Raw genomic sequence first — 21,049 nt, 5'->3', positions numbered from 1 at the left:
CTTTATAATAACTAGAGAATTTTATATTATTGCATGCACAATTGATGGAGATATAATTACAATGAATGAATAGAGCCTTGTAAAGGATGAATGAAACCCTAGGTGCAAACCCTAATGCTAAAATTAGGAGTACTAAAGCAACACAAAGTAGGAGCTAAACTAAGGTCAATTATAGCTAAAGTAATAAAAGACCTAATTAATAAATAATTATATAAAGTGTCCTAATTACTCCAACATATTGATTACACAAATAAATATCTTTAAATACCAAAATATGATCGTTTATTTTATAAACATACACTAAAATTACTAGTGAAAAGGGACTGGATATTTAGAATTTAGGGTAAATTGTGCTACTTGAGATTGAGTCAAGACAAAAATAAATGTAGAAATCTTGAAGCTAAGAATATGTATATAAAAACGTGTACAAATAAATATAAATAAATTATTAATAAATAACAAATATTTTAAACTCTTAATGGCTGTTTTGTAATTGGGTCTAGGCTCTCTTGTGTTCATCTAATCAAAACAAATAAAAAGAAAAAAATAAGGTAAAAACAATCAGATACATGAGACTAAAGATAGTTTATGGGATAGTAGACTTTGTCATTTTTATTTTTAAAGTGTTGATCTCCTATTATTCAATTTGATAATGACTTCCATTTTCTCAACCATATCCTCACTAAATAGATTTTTATATTAGTTGTTGTCGAAGTGCTTGTGAACTTGCAAAAGACACTCTCTCTCACTCTTGTTGATGATTAGAATGAAGTTAAATTCCTTGATGTAATATTTTTCTTTCTCTCTAATGTCTTTGCACACAAACTTGTACAATTTATCTACAACAAATATATTTTATTTTTTATTAAAAAACAAACATTTGAATAAAAATATCATTTATTCATCAATTTCATTTTCCTACTCAAGACATCTATAAAGACAATATTTAAATCTAACAATTTACCTCCACTCTTTCGATTCCTATATAACTTACATAGCATAACAATAGCTTCAATCAGAACTATACCAATTATTAAATTGTTCGACCAAAATGGTCCCAAAATTAAATGGAATTTGGCATGGATTTCAGCATTACACTAGGTAATAATTCGAATTAATTAAAAAAAGAGGAGACGAAATTGAACGTATAGGGAAGACGAAGTTTAAACCAGCTCCTCTCATTGCCACAAGTTTTGATCCTTTATCCCCTACAATTAGCACGTCAATGGTATGGTTGGGTTGCTTTGCTCCTGATTGTTGTGAGAGTACCTAACGAACGAGTAGCGATGGTGCACCAACTCTCATGCTCTCTCCCCTCCTCTGTCTGCCACCCACATCAATTTTCTTCACCAAAGCAATGGAAACAACTGCCACGTGGGCGCTGCTTCATCCGCTCAACAAGATCAAGGCCAACTCCCTTAATTATTCTGCAGGCCACGGATCAGAAGCAGGAGCAAGGTCGCATTCTTTTTCCCCTTAATTAATTTCAAATTCGAATTCTATACTTTCTTTAGTTCTTTCCATCCTCTAGACTGCCAAATGAATATCGTTCCTGTACACAACCAGAGAAACACGCCACTCGCAAGGGGGCAACAATTCTGTAATTTTGCACTCTGTGTTTTATAGACCAAATGCATTGATCTAGTACAAGAAATAATGCAATATGGCCCGGATTTTAGACTCATTTGACTTAATATAAAGACAGAGTATATCCCATCTGGATAAATATTTATTGCTCGATGCTTTAAGAAACACAAACAAATTTTTATGCCTGGACTGCACGTCATGAACGCCCTTAAGCTTAGATACCATGTCTAACAAGTATTTGTTCTGCCCAACTTGTATGGGATTGTAATTGGCTTCATCATTCTGTTTAACATGTCATTTGAGTGCTGTGGATAGAAACCAGAATAAAAGCCTGTTAGTTGACATGAAAAATTATCAAATTCCCTGGTGAAACAAGGCCAATTGATCATGCTAGAAAAAATAAGTCTTACATGAATGGTTAATGAAGTAGCTATATGGATTTTGGTCTAAATTCAAGAAATCCAACTTGCTGTATACTAGAGCTCTTATTGTAAAGGACTATAAACAAATATCTTCCTAGTTGTGAAACTTGAGTTGTTGATTTAAGATTAGAAGTGGCCTATTCGAGTGATCAATATTGGGCATATTGATACAGTGACACTTATGGATTTATTTGGTTCATGCATCTCAGAACTGAGGTGTTTGACTTTTCAATATAGGGCAGCAAGGTAAAATTGCCGCTCTATGCTAGATTTGTGACTACTGTGGTATGGAAAAGCTGGATGGATCTATTGTAGTGTTTTGTCATTGTCTGGTGAACATTTCCTTTCTGTTCCATCTTCTCGCTCCACGCCTCCTACTAAATCTTCCATGTCTTCATCTAAAATTTCTAACTTCAAAATTTCACCATATTAAAGAACAAAATCTTTTTCCTACGCACATATTAGCAAAAGCAGATTTTCTGTTTCCAAAAGTTGTGGAGTTATTTAGTTATTATAGGTCTGATGCCGTCTTCTTCTCCAGGTCAGCCACTTCTAATAAAATGGGAAAATTTTTAGTGTCCAATCAGTTTTACAACATGGGTTAACTGTGTGTGTGTGTTTTCACCAACAATGTTCTGCTCCTCACAGCCCCAGCTTGACTTTGTAAACTCAAACTTCACTTTACAACTGTCTGAGTATCTCGTTAAAGGTATTATTATTTCGAACTAATATTATTTTTATATATCAAAGTGATTTCTAAAAACATGGAAGTTATAGACGATAGCTTTCACTTTGTTTTGTGGCATAGAAAGTGGTTTTCTGCTAAACAGAAATACTAATATGCAGGTCAGGCCAAGAAAGAGGAGATCGTAGACGACAAAATCTTACCATACTGCAGCATAAATAAGAAAGAAGAGAAACGGACATTAGGAGAGCTTGAGCAAGACTTTCTTGAAGCACTACAGGCAATGCAAAGTTTCTAGACATACCTTCATAAAACTAAAAATATTTTATTTTCAATTATTTGATAATGTCAATGGATCATTTTGAGTTTTGAAAATGTATTTCATATCAACAATCTTTGTTCACGTACATTGTTATTTGTTTTATTGATATGACCTAGTTTTTTTTTATCGCAGTCCTTCTATTTTGAAAATAAACCAATTATGACCAACGAGGAATTTGATAATCTGAAGGAGGAATTGATGTGGGAGGGGAGCAGCGTTGTTATGCTGAGTAGGCTTTTCATTCCGATGGTTACCCTTCTTAAAACATACAAAAATAATTTGAAAATGAATTCTTTGTTGTCTAAGATTGTTTCAGAATTCCTTGTAAAGTGCAGGATAAAATGTATTTTTCAGTTTATATGAGACTCTTAGTTGACTATTTTCAGAAAGTGGCAGATTGCATTAATGAAATTGGGTGGCACAACCAGGTAAAGATGAGCAGAAGTTTATGGAAGCTTCCCTTGCATACAACGCAGGCAAGCCAATCATGACAGATGCTCAATACGATGAACTGAAACTCAACCTTAAGGTGAGTTTATTTGTTGTTTTGATTAAAATGCTAAAGCAGCGTGGAATGAATGATGGTTGTTTCAAATAAACTGTACAAATTTTAATACACGATCAGCAGGAAATTCAACATAGGGACAATGCACATGGATGACTTTTTGTTTGAAAATTTATGCGAGGAAGTGCTTTACAGGTTACCAAACATAAATACCCATCAGATTTTTAGACTATCCTTTGCACCTCCTAGTTAACTCGTCTAATTCAGAAGATGGAAGAGGTAATCAATTTGTATATACATTTTTTCAAGTATAATTAAACTTGTCTTTTTCTCTTATTGACCACAGTATAATTAAAATTTTCTAAAATGCACAGGACATGATTGCCCTTCGACTTGTTAAATAAAATATACCATCCATTAAGCTTCCAGTTTCCACTTTCAGTCTTCATTACTCAGAGAATGTATGAAAGTTTGCATTTAGTTCTGCAACCTATGTCTGTTTAGCTTGGAGGACCTTCTATATGATCCCTTTAGAAATGTTTCCTCGACATTGAGGCATGAGTGCCCAATTCAAGTGATGATCAATATCACGGGTCATCAGATGGCAACCTTATCGTGTGGAGTTTTGTGCAATGATATTAATGATAGGATGAAGACAGTGTTGCCATAGGGTACAAGTCTAATGTGGCACACCGAATAGACAATGAAATGTGTGAGGCATCCGATTGATGTGGACGAGTAAGCAGGAAAAATGACACCGAAACTGTATCTTTTCAGGTCACAAAGAGCTCGTAGATGGTGTTCAATGTCTCCAAAAACGTTAGAGATCATTTAGGTGTACAAAGTAGTTGGGCATGGGTAGTAAGAAAATGGTCATCTTGGAGGCAACAATCTATGCTTGACATTCACCAACCCAAGTTAAGCATGTGCTCTTTGTCTCCTAAAATCTTTATTTCCAATCTGGCAGCCTGATTCCAAAAATCGCCCATCTTACGAAATGTAGAAAAGATAGACATTCTTAGGTAACAAGGGAAGAGATAAAGCTGCGAATACATATTACAGAAAGAGCATGAGTACTCATTGTGCCAACCTACCTTGTTCATGATGTTGGATTATAATTGTTCCACGGGGACGCGTCCCCCACCTTTTTGGGCACGTCCCCCCATCAGGGACGTCTCGGGGACGGGGGGACGGGGACGCGACGTCCCCCGCCGTCCCGCCACCGCCACCCAATCGCCGCCGGGACGTGGAGACGTCTCTGTGTCTCCTCGGAGACGCTTGGGCGTATCCCCGTCCTTCGAGAGACGCCCAGTCTCCTCGGAGACGTCTGGGCGTCTCCTTGGGAGACGCCTGGGCGTCTCCTGCGTTCCCACGCCTAAACAAACCGAAAAAGCCATATTTTAAAAAACATGTGCCTTTTGGGGGGCGTCTCTCGAGGGACGGGGAGACGCCCATGCGTCTCCCGCGTTCCCACGCCTAAACAAACCGAAAAAGCCATATTTTAAAAAACATGTGCCTTTTGGGGGGCGTCTCTCGAGGGACGGGGAGACGCCCAAGCGTCTCCCGCATGCCCACGCCTAAACAAACTGAAAAATCCATATTTTAAAAAACATGTGCCTTTTGGGGGGATTAAGGGGTAACCCTAATTGGACGTGGGCCCCACCCAACCCCCCAAAACAACACAAAAACATGTTTCTTTTAGATTTAACTCTCATTTTGGTAAACTGATTTTTTTTTCCAGCAAGCTAAAGAGGAGGAAAAACTTGAAGAAGACTGATTGAAGGGGTGAGAAAAGCTGATTGCAAGCGTGATAGGAGCTAGAAGAAGCAAGAAGAAGAGGAAGAAGAAGATTCTTCTACATTTTGGAGAGATTTTTCAAGCACAAGGTAGGGTTTTTCAACTTTTTCTTGTTTTTTTTTTGTTTTATTTTCTGATTTTCATTGTTCTATGTCATTTTTGGATTTTTTTTCCCTATTCATCTCAAGACTCAAAATGAGATTTGATGTTGAATCATTTTGCCCTCAAGATTCAACTTCAAATCTCATTTTGAGATGAATAGGAAAAAAATTTAAAAATATATTGTTAAACTAGGTTGATTTTATTTTTATTTTTATTTTGTGAAATGCAGTGTCAATTTCACAATGAGCTCCCAAGGCATGAGTGAAGATGACATGGAAATCCATTCTCATAGTGAGAATGATTCAGAATATGAACCCGAAAATGAGGGGGGTGACCATGGGGCTGATCCTGGAGCCCAATCTAGTTCTATGGCAAGTGCACCAGCTAGTACAGGTTGCCCTTCAGAGTTGTTGGCACCATATGCTAGGGGTCATTTTGATCCTAAGTCTCCTCTAAAACAGTTTGCTTCACGAATATCAGTACAAGGCACTGCATCACATTCAAGTGGGGGAACAAGGAAGTGGAAGTGCAATATTTGTCACACAGAATGGTTCGGTAGCATTAGTAGGGTGAATGCACACTTTCTGTTTTGGAGAGGAAAAGGCGTGAAACATTGTAAGTTTTTGGAGGAAGCCAAAAATATGTAGTACAAAATTGAGTTTAACAGGCTTTGGGGGGTTCTAGATGACACAAATATTTCAATGCCTACTACTTTGTTTGCTAGGGCAGCACTTCAGGGCAACCAGAATGTGCCACATACTTCTCATGCTTCGCAGACAAGAGGAATGATGTTTGGATCTCCATCCACTTCCACTTCTGCCGCCAGGGCTGGGAAACGTAAGTTGCAGACACCACAGAGCAACCCCATTGCTGATATGTTTAATGTGCAGCTGAGAGATGAGATAGATGAATCCATTGGTGGCCAAAGGCCAACTCATGCTAGCGTTTGAATTGGAGATCATTGGAGACAACTTTGGTGATAAGAATCTTCAACAACTTGGCAACATAAGAAGCTGATTACATCTCAGAATTCTGAGTTTATTATCAGACATTTTTAGTCATATATTGGGTTTGCCATGGGTATCGACTAGACCTATCAAACCCCACATTTTTATTCATAACTTTTGATTGAAGACTTAGAATTTTGTGGGTATTGGTGCATTGGATTCGTATTTCCGAGACAATTATTTCCATCACTCATTTGGCACTGAAGGTTGACGGAGAGAAAGCAAAATGGTGCCAACAGTATGGGGGTCGCTACATTGACGACCAATATAAGGGGGTGGGACCCGCTCCGTTAGTTGACAAGATATGGGACTTGTAATACGTAGGGACATGTTGTGCACAAGAATGTTATAGGAGACTCCCACACGTTTGTATGTGGTTGCACGATTTGGAGATAAAAATGAAGACTCAGAACGATCCCTCAGGAATGAAGAGGAACAATAGTGGGGATGAGGACGCCGACGAGGGATCAAACAAAAAATGCAAGGGAGACAAGACATGTGACAAGGGAAGAGCGAAGAAGAAGTATAGCACACGACCAACAAAGAGAAAACGAAGGGGGCGGAAAGATCATTCAGCAACAGCGGTAGAAACAAAAAATTGGCCAGTGGACCCCAAAAGGCCATCTAAATGGCACAACCTGACCAAGGGATAACTTGGTAAACTGAAGGTACGGGGAATTACATTTAAAAAGCGTTGTCAAATAAAGGAAGTAAAACAACTGTTAAGAAAGGGGGTATTAAAAGTTATGGAAGGGAGATATATGGAGAGGAGAAAAAGGTCAGGGTCAGCAAGTATTTGAAAAATTAAAATGCCAAGCAAAAATAAGGGAAATAAGTAAGGAAAAAATACGACTAATAAAAAGGCATTTATTTTATATTAAATTAATAAAGCATTTATGCCTAACCCTAACCCTGACAAAAGCAAGTAATTATAAAGACCCCCAAGAGGCCCATTTGGATACAAAGCAGAGAAGAAAGTGAAGCAAACCCGGTAACAAGGCAAAATTGAGAGGGCGAAGACAGGTACATGTACAACCGGGCATAGGAGGGGAATTAAGTCCGTACATCGTACAGATCGATCATATGGACGTGGATGCGTGTGAAGAAGCATTGGCAAATCCGTACGACGTACGGATTGCACGAACTGGGAAGTAAGAGAGTCAAACGCCTAAACCGTACGGCGTAGGGACGTGACATAAGAAAACAAAGGGCAACTGAATAACCCGTACGGTGTACGGTGTACAAAAAGCATAGCACATGAAAGTGTGCGGCGTACGGTAGTCATATCTGACCCATACGTTTGGCACCGAATTCGACAAAGTACTCCGTACGTACGACAATCTCAACATCATATTTTGTATGGAGTTCAGTGCAGATTGTAAGGTAAGCTAAGAAGGCGGTGCAACAGTGTACGACTGCCGACGCAGGGAAGGAGGAAGTCGTACGGGCATGGAAACAAATACCGTACGGTACCGTACGAAGACTAGCACGCAATAGTCCGTACACGCAAGCAACAGGCAGGTATAAGAAGTAAGAGGGTCGTTTGGCAAATCAAACTACGAAATCTGTACGGTGGGAAGGCAGTGGATAGTGCAATGGGCCGTACAAATTGGTGAAGCACACTTTCCGACGGTTATAATAACGATCAAGTATGGGACAAAGGAAGGAGAACAGAGCAAGGCAGTTACAGTGCAAGCATGACTGCCACAGAGCTAGCCAGCAACAAGAAAGCCAGGATCAAGCCAAAGGTACAAAAGGATTCAGAGGGAATCACGGCGGAGAATGTAGCATTTGAGAGTGTGACCGACAACGAATGTCGTACTTTGTGGGAAGAAACTCCTCCGGACCATGTGATAAAGGACTCCCTCAAGAAGGCTCAAGTAGACCATGCCATCCAAATGCCCACGTTCAGCATCAAGGATTTTGAGCCAGTACTGCGGACTATGGTGTCCGGATATAACCCGCAGGAACGAGCCTCCATCATTTAGTTTCAGGGATGCACGGTGCGAGTTTCTTTTAAACCGAAGGATTTCAGGAGGGCGTTTGGTATACCCGAGAAGGGGGCATCTGCGACCAAACCAACCAAAAAGCTCACCAAGGAAAAAAAGAAATGGTTGATGGATTTGGTATGCAGGGACGACTTGACAGAGGAACAGTAGAAGAGTGCTTGGTTTGACGGCAGGGGGGTGAAGCGTGCATTTATTGCACCAGGAGAATGGAGAATGCTAATGGACTTGGTAAAAAGTCGCCTTACAGGAGCCAACCGCGCATTCGACATAGCTGTTTGGATGATAGGGTTAATGAACGAGATTAAGTGTGGGAAAGTATACAACTGGGGGCAACTCCTGGCGGAAAGAATCCATGATTTTCTCAAACTGGAACATAAGACATTCTACATGTGCCATCATGCCATCAGCCTATTCCTGGACGCCGTACGCCTGCAAGTACCACCAGAAATGTGGGGAACCTTCGAACCGCGCGGACGGGTGGAACCAAATAAACCTACCATGTACTACTATACCCACCTAAACACACTAGGTGACACCGCGCAGCCAACCAAAAAGAGAAGAAAGTTGGACGCATCCATAGAGGTCAAAGATGTCAGCAACGCAGAGGATTCTGAGGAGGAAGTAGAAGAGACTAAGGAGCATGAAAGTGGTGATGAGGGGTTCCATATGGCAGGACACGCAGCTGCAGAGGATGAAGGGGAAGCAGAGTCGCAACAAGAAGAAGAGGAGAAAGAGGAGCAACACGGAGGGTTACGGGCACAATGGAAGAGTACGAGGTTAAAGTTCACACCTCCGAAATTATCTTCGGCACACTTGGTACTGCAGGAAGTGCTTACGATGGCTAGGCCTGTGGGAGACGTATGACTAGTAGGGGTGTTGTTCCGAAAAATCAACGAAGGGGAACCACCAACACAGTGGCGGGTATCATTGCCACAAATCAGCTTGGCTGTACTTGCAACAGAAGCCACAGAGGGTACTAGTACGGTAGACAAGACAGTGGCAGGGGAGGCCGTACCAGGGAAAGACATAACGATCGAGCATGGAATTGGTACGGCAGATTCAGGTTCTGGTACGACAGACATTGGTACGGTACCAAGAGGTACTAGTACAACATCAACAAGTACTGGTATGGTTCCAATAGGTACTAGTACGGTACCAACATGTACGAGTATAGTGTCAGCAAGTACTGGTACGGTTCCAGCAGGTACTGGTACGGTTCCAACAGGTACTGGTATGACTTCAACAGGTACTGGTACGGCTTTAGCCGGTATGGTTCCAGCAGGTGCTGGTACGGTTCCAGCAGGGAAGGAGGAGGCAGGGAATATATCGGTGACTGGGGATGGCCTGGAGGCGTTGGCAGCACTAGAGACACTCACAGATGAAGATGTAGATGCCTCGTTGGGGCAGTTCGCACTCACTCCGCACCTTCCCCCCTCCCCCGCACCACACAGCATGGCCATTGGGGCGCACCTGACACCAGACATAACTATTACTATCACAGACTAGGACGTGGGGATGTCTGTTGACCGAGAGCATCAGGCCCCAGGAAGTGGCGGGCTGGACCAAAAGAGCAGCTATGATGGGGAAAGCGGGCTAGAAGGATCACTGGCAGGGCTCTACCTCACTCCACCAGATCCGAGTGATCGAGCAGGATCACTCCAGCGATTCCTTGGAGAGCTACAGGGGCTCTCCGATGTTGCACGGGGAATGGCACAGTTGACTAGGCAGATGGAGGCTGGCAACTCCGCTGACACTACGCAACTGTGTCACTTCATGACTACGGGATGTGCAGATGAGTTTGCACGCCACTTCGAGCAGCAAGGGTAGCCGGACCGTAGTACGCCAGAGATGGTTCAGGAATGGACTCACAGGCACCTAGTGGGAGGCAGAGGCACTTTGGGCACCACCTTCCGCAACATGGAGGGGGCCTTTCGGGATGTGTACTTGCGGATGCGGCGGCACCAGATAGAGCAGGAGGCCCAACGATTGTATATAACAAAACTGGAGAAGGAAGGGGAGAAGCATGCACAGTTAGCTGCAGTAGAAAGGAACCTGCGGAATGAGTTGGAAATGAAGATGACCACCTATGAGGCCCGTTGCAGCATGCAGAAGGAGGTGCAAGTACTGGCAGCCAAGGTGGTAGAGCTCACCTCACAGATAGAGCAAAAAGATAAGAAACTATTGGAAGCTGCCCACATGGTAAAGAAGGCACGGGAACGACAGCTGCTGGCAGAAAAGAACCTAAGACTTCACACCGGACAACAACCTTCTTCTCCGGCCACTACAGGGATGCCTCCTCCCTCTTCTCGGTCCTAGTTTATGTTTTGTATTTCAGCTCCTATTGTCTTTGTCGTTTGGAAGACGACTACTTTTTTGGGGGGGTTAATGTTAGGGGTAAATAACTTATGTTAGTAGGAATGATAGTTATATTTGTGTTTATGTTGTGTTTATGGTTATGTTGCGTTGCCGAGAGGTTCCCGTCGGGTAGTTGGGAGTTGGTGACGGTTGGCAACTTGGCCAACCGTTGGGTCTATATATTGTTTGGATGGAACCTCGTTAGGGGAGATTATGTATGGATATATTCTGGATAATTCAATAAAGATATAACTCTTCGGTCTAGTTGTTTATCATTACTACTTATGCTGTGATATGTGAATGTTTTGTTACATGAATAACTGGTACGTGTGGAAAACGCTGTGTTATCTGTGAGTGTTACCAACCTTACATTAAGGACAAAACACTTTCAAATGAATTGAGGAGGCTCAGTGCACATTCAACCAACTTAAGAAAGTAATAGCACTTGTCTAGTTTCGGCATTACCTGATTTCTCTTAGCCTTTTTTTTTTGGAGTGTGATGCATTAAGTGAGGGGATTGGAGCAATATTTATGCAGAATTGGCATCCCATTGCTTATGAGAGTAGGAACCTTCATTATGTAGAGAGATTATAATTTATATTCCATCTATGATAAGGAGATTCTTGCCATCATCATGCATTGGCAAAATTCAAGCAGTATTTGGTAGGTGGAAATTTTGTTGTTAGAACATACCATAACAGTTGGAAATACTTCTTGGAGCATAAGGAACTGCATGAACAACAATAGGCTTGGGTTAGCAAAACTCAAGCATATGATTTTAGCATCGAGTATGTGAAAGGGAAGAGGAATATTGTAAGAAATGCTCTTTCCAGGAAACCCACTATATGTTCCTTGACAAAGGTTTTAGTTGATTGGAAGGCTCACCTTTTAGTTGAGTATTATAAAAACACTTTTGCATGTGAGCTAATGGATGGAAAGATTCAGGATGATAGGTAGAGGATGATAGATGAGGTCATTGACTATAAGAACAAAATTTATTTGGTTTGTGATCGAAGTTGGAGAAATTCTGAGGGTTGTTCATGGCGCACCCCTTGTAGGACATCCAAATTACTTCAAAATATATTGGTAGATAAGAGAGAGTTCCACATGGAAGGGTCTCAAAGATGATGTCTTTCATCATGTTGGTGAGTGTATGAATTGGCAGTAGAAAAAGACAGAGCATACTTTCCCAGCAGGTTTATTGCAACCTTCACCCATGTTTGAGCAGAAGTAGGAGAGTATATCTATGGATTTTATCACAGGTCTTCCTAGAGTGTAGGGCGAAGATTGCATCTATGTGGTAGATTTTTTTGCCATATCTTTTGAATAAGATATTCAAATTAGTTGGCACAGTGTTGACCTTGAGCACCGGTTACCACTTGAGATAGATGGACAAACAAAGATTGTTATGAAATGGGTGGAGGGATACTTGTGGAATTATGTTGCAGGGAAGTAGAAGGCTTGGATTGGGTGGTTACAATAGGGTGAACATTGCTGCAATACCACCTACCATATGTCAATTGGGGTGACAATTTTCTGGGCATTGTACAAATATGATGTTGTCTTTCATAGACTTAGCTTATGGAGATACCAAGGCTCCTAAGGAGAAGGATTGGATTCAAGAGAGTTAGGACATCCTTAAGTTACTTAAGGATAACCTTCAAAGTAAACAGGAATCAGTAGAAGATTTATGCAGATAGGCATTGAGTTGAGAGAAGTTTTGAGGTGGGATATTTAGTTTTCTTGCACCTACAACCTTACAAACAACTTTCTTTGAAGAAGAGTGGTGCTGAAAAGTTGAAGCCTCATTTCTATGTCACTTTCAGGATTGCATGTAGGGTTGGTGAAATAACTTATGAATTGGGATTGCCTAAAATTAGAAAAGTTCATAATGTGTTTCATGTTTCTTGCCTTAAAAAGGTTCTTGAGCAGAACGGTACTTCATCACCAGAGCTTCCACCATTGGATGAGGAGGACAAATTGGTTTTTTGTAAAGTTGACCTCTGATTTGTTTTGAATCTTGTTTGCTAATTTATAAGTGGTAGTTTGTAATGAAGGTCTCATTTCTTATTGTTGAAATAGGTTTCAGACTTCATTCATGTTACTTATTTTCAAAGACATTTGCAAGATACATTGCATTGTTTATTGATAAAGCAATGTGCATAGAGCTACCAAATATATCATTGTTCAATCAAATTCACAATACATAATACATAAATGAATTGATTTCAGCCATGACAGATCTGTGATATGCTGGTTACTAACGATGACAGTCCATTCAATTCTGAAATCAACTTCTCTTACTTTTTGCAAGACCAACAAGGAAAGTGGTCAGATTATTGGCCTACCAACTACATCCAATACTCTTATCATTTCCTGGACTGGTAAATTTGCACTCCAAAGACAATGATAATTCATCAAATGACTGAAATACTTGCTCAGGAAAGTCTGCAACAGCAAACTGCGCAATTGAAATCACAAGGTCAACTAGATTTCATAATATTCTTAGCACCCTTACAATGGGTCATTTAAGGTCTGCCACCAACTGGTAAGAGTTTGAAATATCAACGGCATCCAAGGCTTTCATATGATAGTCACTTCACACAGGGGTCTGGAAACTCCATAAAATCACTTCCACAAGACATCAAATTGCCACCTAAAGAGCTATAACACTGAAACCACTAGTATAGGCTTGCAATTAAAGGGTTGAGAGCTTCCCCACATCCCTTTTAACTCCTTCAGACATGGTGAAGGCATTTCCAAAACAATTAAAGGGTTGAGAGCTTCCCCACATCCCTTTTAACTCCTTCAGACATGGTGAAGGCATTTCCAAAACAATTAAAGGGTTGAGAGCTTCCCCACATCCCTTTTAACTCCTTCAGACATGGTAAAGGCATTTCCAAAACACTCAGATCAGAAATTATCACAATTTTCAGCAAGACACTCCAATGTCTGAAAACCACTCAGAACTTCTGTACCAGCAAATTATTGAAGAAAACAGTCAACTTATAATCAGAAATCACCTTTGAATGGAATTTGGCAAGATATAAAATGGTTATTACTATTCCACGTCACTGTAGCTGGGAGCCACTATTCACATCACTGTAGCACACCCAGCAATGTCCAATACTTTGATACAAGTATGGTGACCAAACACCTTCACAATGTTTGTCAATTATAATCCAAACTCTTGTAGACTGCATTGATATTACCATACAAAATCTCAAACTAAATGCACTGTGAAATACCTGATTGATATCTCTAACAAACATCAACTAAGGTTGATCTTTCAGAACAATCTTCTCCAAGAGGGATTTCATCCTCAAGAAGGCTGAGTTGAACCAAGTCCAGCTCTAGAAACCACACAATGTTTTCTTCTCTTAGAGAGAAATATCAGAAATGATAAACTCTAGCATATCCAGAATGAAGACAAAACTCCAAATATATAGAAATTCAATGAAAAATTAGGGCAACACAAAGATAAAAAAATAATATTATTTTCCCCTTTAAAATATTTCTTTTTTTCACCCCAAGTGGACATCCACTTTTGCTCATAAAATATTGCTTTTAAATCTTTTATTTTTCTCCCTCAAATCCCACGTCTACTTTTTCCTTTTAATATTCACTTAAAACAAACTTAGTTGTCAATGTATAGGCGTGGCCCAAGGGGGTCTTTTGAACACTTTATTTCACTTATATCATAAAGTCACTTTATAAAATATTTAAGTGAAATAATAGGATAATATTTCCTAGCCTTAGTAAAATCACCAAGTCTCAAACTAAAGCCTTTGCACACTAAAGCTGAGGGAAGGTTGAGACTGAGACTAGTTACCAAAAATAGCAATTACTATAAATAGTAATATGCTAAAAATATAAATGTTCCCCAAAACTCCTGAAATTGAAGATGTTGCACACTAAAGCTGAGAGGTGACTGAAGCTATGATCAGTTGCTTTAAATAGAACTTACTATAAATAGTAATATGCTAAAAATCGAAAATCAACCAAAACCCCCAATTGACCTAATCATGTCCAAAATGACACTTACTAAAAATAGTATGGACAAGTTTGAAATTGCTCCAGAAAGTGTCATTCATCTGCAATTCCTGTCTGAACCTAGCTTACTGGGTTTGCCCCTTGGCACCCCTGGTACTGGTCCGGTCTGGTCCGGGTCCGGTTTGACCTTGGTTTGACTAGGGTTAGCAAAAAATCAGAGGTGGTTCGACCTGGCTTGAACTCGGGCAGACCAAGATCGAACCTAGGCAGACCTAGGTCGAACCCGGACAGTTGGGCAGCCCAAAAAGTCATATTTTATGCAAAATTTAAATTTTTTTTTAGAATCCGCCATGTAAAAAGTGAATTTTATACCCTAAAAGTGACTTCTAAAACATAATCTTGGCTCATTTCTCCTCATTTGTGTTGCAAACAAAAGTTTTTTTGACAGCAGGTTGAAGAAAGGGTGAACAAAGTTTGGCTTCCAAGATCAAATAGGAGTTGAAGACTGATTTTTGAAGCTTCAACAAGTGTTGCAGCATCATTTCCATACATTTGCAAGCTCCCATTGGCTACAAGAGGTAGGTTTTTTAACATTTTTTTCCAACTATTTTTATTTCACAAATTGTCAAACATGAAACATTAATTGTTTTTCATTTTTTTTTTTTTGTTTTTGAATATGTTTATGTTATTTCTTGCCATAGGAACTAGAATGGCATCTACCTCTTTCTCCATTGACAATGAACAAACAATTACAAAACAATGAAATGATCCAAATTCTCCCTTATGGAAGTATGTTGACATTTTAAACCACTTCCAGGAGGTGGGGGATTCCGTTGGAGATGCCAAGGATGTGGTATTGAACTTAATAGTTCATATTATCAGGTGGTAGGCCATTTGTATGGAATAAAAGGAAGAGGCATCAATAAATGCCCTAGAAAAGATGGTAAACCTATACCAAATGAGATAGTGATGAAATATATTAGGGAGCATGAGGAGGCAGAAGAGAGAGAAGCCCGTAGATTGAATCAAACCGCACCAAAGAAAACAAGGGGAATGCAAGCCCCATCTAATCTCGATGTTGTAGTAGAAGACCACCCCTTCTTTTCCACAAATGAACTTGAAAGTGAACGAACCTTGACATGCAAAAGAACAAAGGGGCCTTTAGAAACCGCATGTCAAAGGGGCCTTTAGAAACCGCATGTCAAAATGAGAGTAGAGACATTGCTGACCAAGATGTAGAAAGGTGCATTTGTGCAAATGGGTTGGCTTTCAATGTTGTTTGCTCGCCATATTGGAAGCAAATGATAAAAAGGTGTTAATGAAGCTCCAAGTGGGTATAAGGGCCCAGGTTATGAGAAGGTACGTGGAACATTATTGGACAAAGAGGTGAAGAGGGTTGAAGATGCATTGAAACCCATAAGGGATTCATGGGTTGAGATAGGGGTAACAATTGTTTCAGATGGGTGGAAAGATGCTAAAAATCGTCCCTTGATCAATGTCTTAGCGGTGTCCCTTAAAGGGGCAATGTTTTTGAAAGCTATGGATTGTGAGGGCCAAGTAAAAGATGGCCAATTTATTGCAAAAATTCTCATCTCCGCCATTGAGTCAATGGGACTCCGCAATGTTGTCCAAGTCATAACGGACAATGCAAGAAATTGTAGAGCTGCTGGTTTGTTGGTTGAGGAACGCTATGATCACATCTTTTGGACACCTTGTGCGGCCCATTCACTCAATCTTATGCTACAAAGGATTGGGACTAAAATAAAATGGATCAGAGATGTGTATGCAGAGGTTGAGGACATCCAGATGTCCATCACAAACCACCACATGTCTCAAGGGATTTTTAGATCCTTTTCGAATTTGGAGCTATTGAAGGTAATTGAAATAGTAATTTAATTTTACATTTTCTGAATTTTTTAATTTCAATGTTCATAATATCATTGTGTAAGCTACATTGTGTATTCTTCTTTGAAGTTTGGCTTTATTTTTTAATCATTTTGGCATTAATTTGTGTTATAGTTTGCTCAGACCCGTTTTGCATCAAACATAATCGTCTTAAGACGACTTGTGAAAGTTAGAGTGGCACTATGCAATATGGTGATCAACAACAATTGGACTGTATGGAAGCAAAGTAGCAATGAGAGGGTAGGAAAAATTAGGGAAAGAATATTGAATGAGAAATGGTGGGATCTTGTTACATATCTCCTAAGTATCATTGAGCTCATTATGAGCATGATTCGCTATACCGACATGGATAGGCCTTGCATTGGTGAGATTTATGATGGCATTGACTCAATGCTTGAAAAAATAAAGTTCACTATAAATGCAAAAGAGAATGACCCTAAAGAGAAATTCTTCAAAGAATTCAAAGAAGTGAAAGCAATTATTGTAGATAGGTGGAATAAGATGACCACTCCTTTGCATCTTCTTGCCTATGCCTTGACACCAAAGTACTATAGCAATCAGTTTCTTGATAAACCAGGAAGGATTCCACCATGGAGAGATCTAGAAGTATCTGATGGGTACAAGGCAGCATTTCTTAGACTATATCTTGATGATGATTTGCGAGATATTGTTACAAATGAGTTCATAGAATTCTCAAATGGGAATGGTCTAAGTGTTGATGCACTTCGTCATAGATCCAAGAAGGATGCTCATAGCTGGTGGTACTTCCATGGTGCATGCTTCCAACACCTACAACCCCTCGCTATAAAAGTTTTATCACGAGTAAGTTTAATTAATTAAAATTTATCACAAGTTTATTTATAGTTTACTTTGTCTTCATAGGTTGCTAGTAATTTTAAATTTTAATTTTATTAACGTATAACTTTAATTGTTTACTATGTCTTCATAGGTTGCTAGTTCATCTGCTTCAGAAAGAAACTGGAGCACATACTCTTTCATCCACTCAGTAAAGCCCAATAGGTTGCTATCAAAAAGAGTGAAGAATTTAGTATATGTGCATTCCAACCTACGTCTTCTTTCACACAAACAATGTGACTACACACAAGGTGAAACGAAGATGTGGGATATAGAGCCAGAGGATACTGATTTGGATGCTCCCGCTTCTCAGCTTCTTGCATTGACACTTGATGACTCGGAGAGCGAGAAAACTTATAGTGCAAGTGCAAGTGGCATTGGCTCATGTAATGTCAATGTCAATGATGAGGAGGATGAGGAGGAGGAGGATGATGATGAATTAGCTGATCCATTTGATGATTAAACTTTATATTGTTGAAAGTTGAAACAATGATACTTGAATATTTTGTCATTTTGATATTAAACTTGATGTATATGATGCTATTATGGTATGATCATGATGCTATGATTACAAGTTTATGTTTGTTTTGTTGTTTATATGATGCTATGTGACATGCTAATCTTAATTCATGCTTATAGGATGCACAAATATATATATATATATATATATATATATATATATGTTTTTGTTTTTGTACTAACGAACCCAAACGAACCCAAACCCCTTTTCAAATTTTTGCCGTACCGGTTCTTCGAACCCGAACCCAAACTGGCAAGCTAGGTCTGAACATATTGGCAACATTGAAATATTCCTCTGTTCATGCTGACACCAACCTAGAAAGCCAGTACTAGTTGCACTACAAGAGAACTTGAAAATGGGGACATACATTTTTGTCGATGATGTTATTTTGGGTGTTAGAGAGAGGAGGTTGAGGAGTAGAGTGCGTAAGGAGTATCTCATCAGATGGAAGGACTTGCTTTTAGAGGATGCTACTTGGGTAGGTGAACAGATTTTGCAGCATCCGAATCTTCGATATCTTGAGGACAAGCAATCTCGAAAAGGGAGGTTTGAAATGTCCTATTCCATGGAGTAGTCGGAGATGATCCATTTTGCCTATTTAATTCTTGTAGGCTTTTTTTAGGCTATATCAAGGAATAAATTAATTAATTAAATAAAGTTGTCCAATAAAGAAAATTTTATGGATGCCTTGAATTAATTTTATAAAGTTACTTAATTCAATTAAAAGGGAAATATTAAATATTACTTTATAAAGATGCTTTAATGAAATATTTTAAGCGGATAATTAAAAGATTCCTCCAGGATTGTTCCTTGGAAAAATATAAAAAGAGGATTTGAGAGTTTGTTTAGGCATGCTTGTTTATTTTTCTTTCTTGTGGAATTTGAGCTCCTTGTTGGAGCAAAACACTAGGACAAAAACACTATGGGAATCAGTTTTGGTAGTGAGATATGTACTCTAGTTGATTACAGGTGGAATTAGATAGGTTTCATGAAAGGATTTAGCAGTTGGAGATTTAACTTGTGAATTCTTGTAGGCAAGACATATTATTTGAATTTTCAAGGATGGAAAGAGTTGCAAGGAACTGAATGTGGACGCCTAGGTTTGGAGTATGGAATTTAAGGGGTGATGGATTGTTGACTGATTTCGAGCAATTTATGTGCTTTAACTTGCTCCATTGCTAATGAAGTTGGGTGTGTGATTGAGGGGCAGGTCGAGGGTTTTGATTAGTCATATTGTGCTTTGCTGTCTGCATATTCCTAACAGGTGGATGTTGGCATTGCAAGGAACGAATGACACATTTGGCTGGGTGTTTGATGTATAAAGGTGGCATGAGCTTATAGTAGGCTGGGGTGAAGGTTCTGGCAGCTATTATTGACTCTTGGTGTGAGAATTTGTGCTAAAATACCTCAAGTGCAGACCTGATGCAGTTAACTATTCATCCAATGATAAAATGTTGATATTAAATGTTGTTTCTAGCTTCTTCAAGAGGGTGAATCTTACTGATCTTTGAGGTCAGAATTTCATATATGTTTATCTCTGTAATCTGCTCATGTTACAACAACCTATTGCATCAAAATATTGTTGTTATCCACTATTCCAACTATTGCAACTATTTCTTATTTGTTTATGAATGTCAAGTTTGGTTATGAATGTTAATGTGAGATCATTGTACTATAAATCCACAAACCAAGCATCCTATAAATCTGCAAGCCAAAAAACTACACATTAGGATGCACACAAACTGTTTGACAAAATGCTCAGCTATTAAACATTGGGAAAAGTGCAAATTTCTGGTCTAGAAATTGGTCCACGTCTTTACATCTTTAGAACATGGTTGTTGTTAGTTTCCCTCTCTTTACTCGTCAATGGTCATAATGATGACTAGAAGCTTTGCCTAAAGTCTATTGCTATTCGTAATTTATATGTTAGTAAGGATGAATGAAAATTGGTTTTTCATCAGCCCTCTTCCATCTGCTTTTTTTCTCTATCTACTGCCATACTCTAGAAAGGCCGATATTAGGTGTTTTGGGAAAGTGAATAAAGATGATATTTTAAACATGGACAAAGATGATGGAATGGAGGTATGATAGGGGGTTTATAATTAATTCAAGAACATAATAAAAGTGGGAGTGTACTGCTCCCTTTTTAATTAATTTAAATTTGCAGACCTTAAGCCAATTTCCATATTTCTTGTGGGTTAAGAGGGAATTGCTTGGGAAATATTTATTAATTCTTGGTCTCAAATTAATTAATATTTCTCAAATTCAATAATAAGGGGCCAAGTAATTAATAAAATATTGTGATTTTTGAGTAATTTCCCAAGAATAGGCTTGAGAATTCTTCGAGAAGGGCTAATGTAACTCCCAAATCAATTGCAATCTTCATTATGATTGGTTTATGACAGTTTTTATAGCAGCCTATTATTGGGGAGTTATAAATTGGATTTTATGACGAAGTGGGAGCTATTTTTGTGGGGGGAATTTTTATGACAAGAAACTAGTGGGGGAGTTACAAATTGGTTGTGGAAGAGCATATTCAAAATTATTTATGACAAGTTTGATGACTAATTTTAGTGCATGTAAGAAGAGCATATTTGACTAGCTAAATATAGCCAGGTGCAAGAGGAATTTATGACAAATCATTTAGTGGGCCTAATGTGGATGGAAACATTGAAATATTTTATTACTTTTTTATTTGCAGGCATAATGGGCTGTTGGAATTTGGGCCCATAAGTTGGTTCTATCATTTGCTATTTATAAAAGCATACTTCAACTTAATCTTTTGCCAATTTATCATTTTTTCTTCACTGCTTGAGCACTTGAGTTCAACTATAGGATTTGAGGATGAAGACATATGGATTCTTGGAAATCAGAGGATGAAACCCTTTTGATTTATCAAGGGCAATCTCATATAGAGTTTGTAAATGTACTTCAAAGATTGTTTTGGATTTCCAACATATTTTTAGTAGTTTGTATTTGCAGGAT

General features: G+C 39.1%; 1 protein-coding gene across 6 annotated transcripts in view; it reads left to right on the top strand.

Annotated features, from left to right (window-relative positions):
• Nucleotides 1–1,173: 1,173 nt before the first annotated feature.
• Nucleotides 1,174–21,049, top strand: part of LOC131029680 (PGR5-like protein 1B, chloroplastic) — a 262,324-nt gene continuing 242,448 nt past the window's right edge. For 3 of the 6 annotated variants that reach the window (XR_009358888.1, XM_057960267.2, XM_059211053.1), the window contains exons 1-4: nucleotides 1,174–1,458; nucleotides 2,856–2,974; nucleotides 3,149–3,245; nucleotides 3,445–3,545. Coding sequence is in view for 4 of the 6 variants with exons in the window: in XM_057960267.2 (XP_057816250.1) it covers nucleotides 1,287–1,458; nucleotides 2,856–2,974; nucleotides 3,149–3,245; nucleotides 3,445–3,545 (489 nt within the window). In the remaining 2 variants the exon portion in view is untranslated. The remainder of the gene's footprint in view (nucleotides 1,459–2,855; nucleotides 2,975–3,148; nucleotides 3,246–3,444; nucleotides 3,546–21,049) is intronic. The other 3 variants (XR_009102808.2, XM_057960269.2, XM_057960268.2) reach the window with 2 other exon arrangements.

The sequence above is a fragment of the Cryptomeria japonica genome, chromosome 9 (genome assembly GCF_030272615.1).
Source record: "Cryptomeria japonica chromosome 9, Sugi_1.0, whole genome shotgun sequence".
NCBI classification, from domain to species: Eukaryota; Viridiplantae; Streptophyta; class Pinopsida; order Cupressales; family Cupressaceae; genus Cryptomeria; species Cryptomeria japonica.
This window is presented reverse-complemented; position numbering and strand designations above follow the sequence as displayed.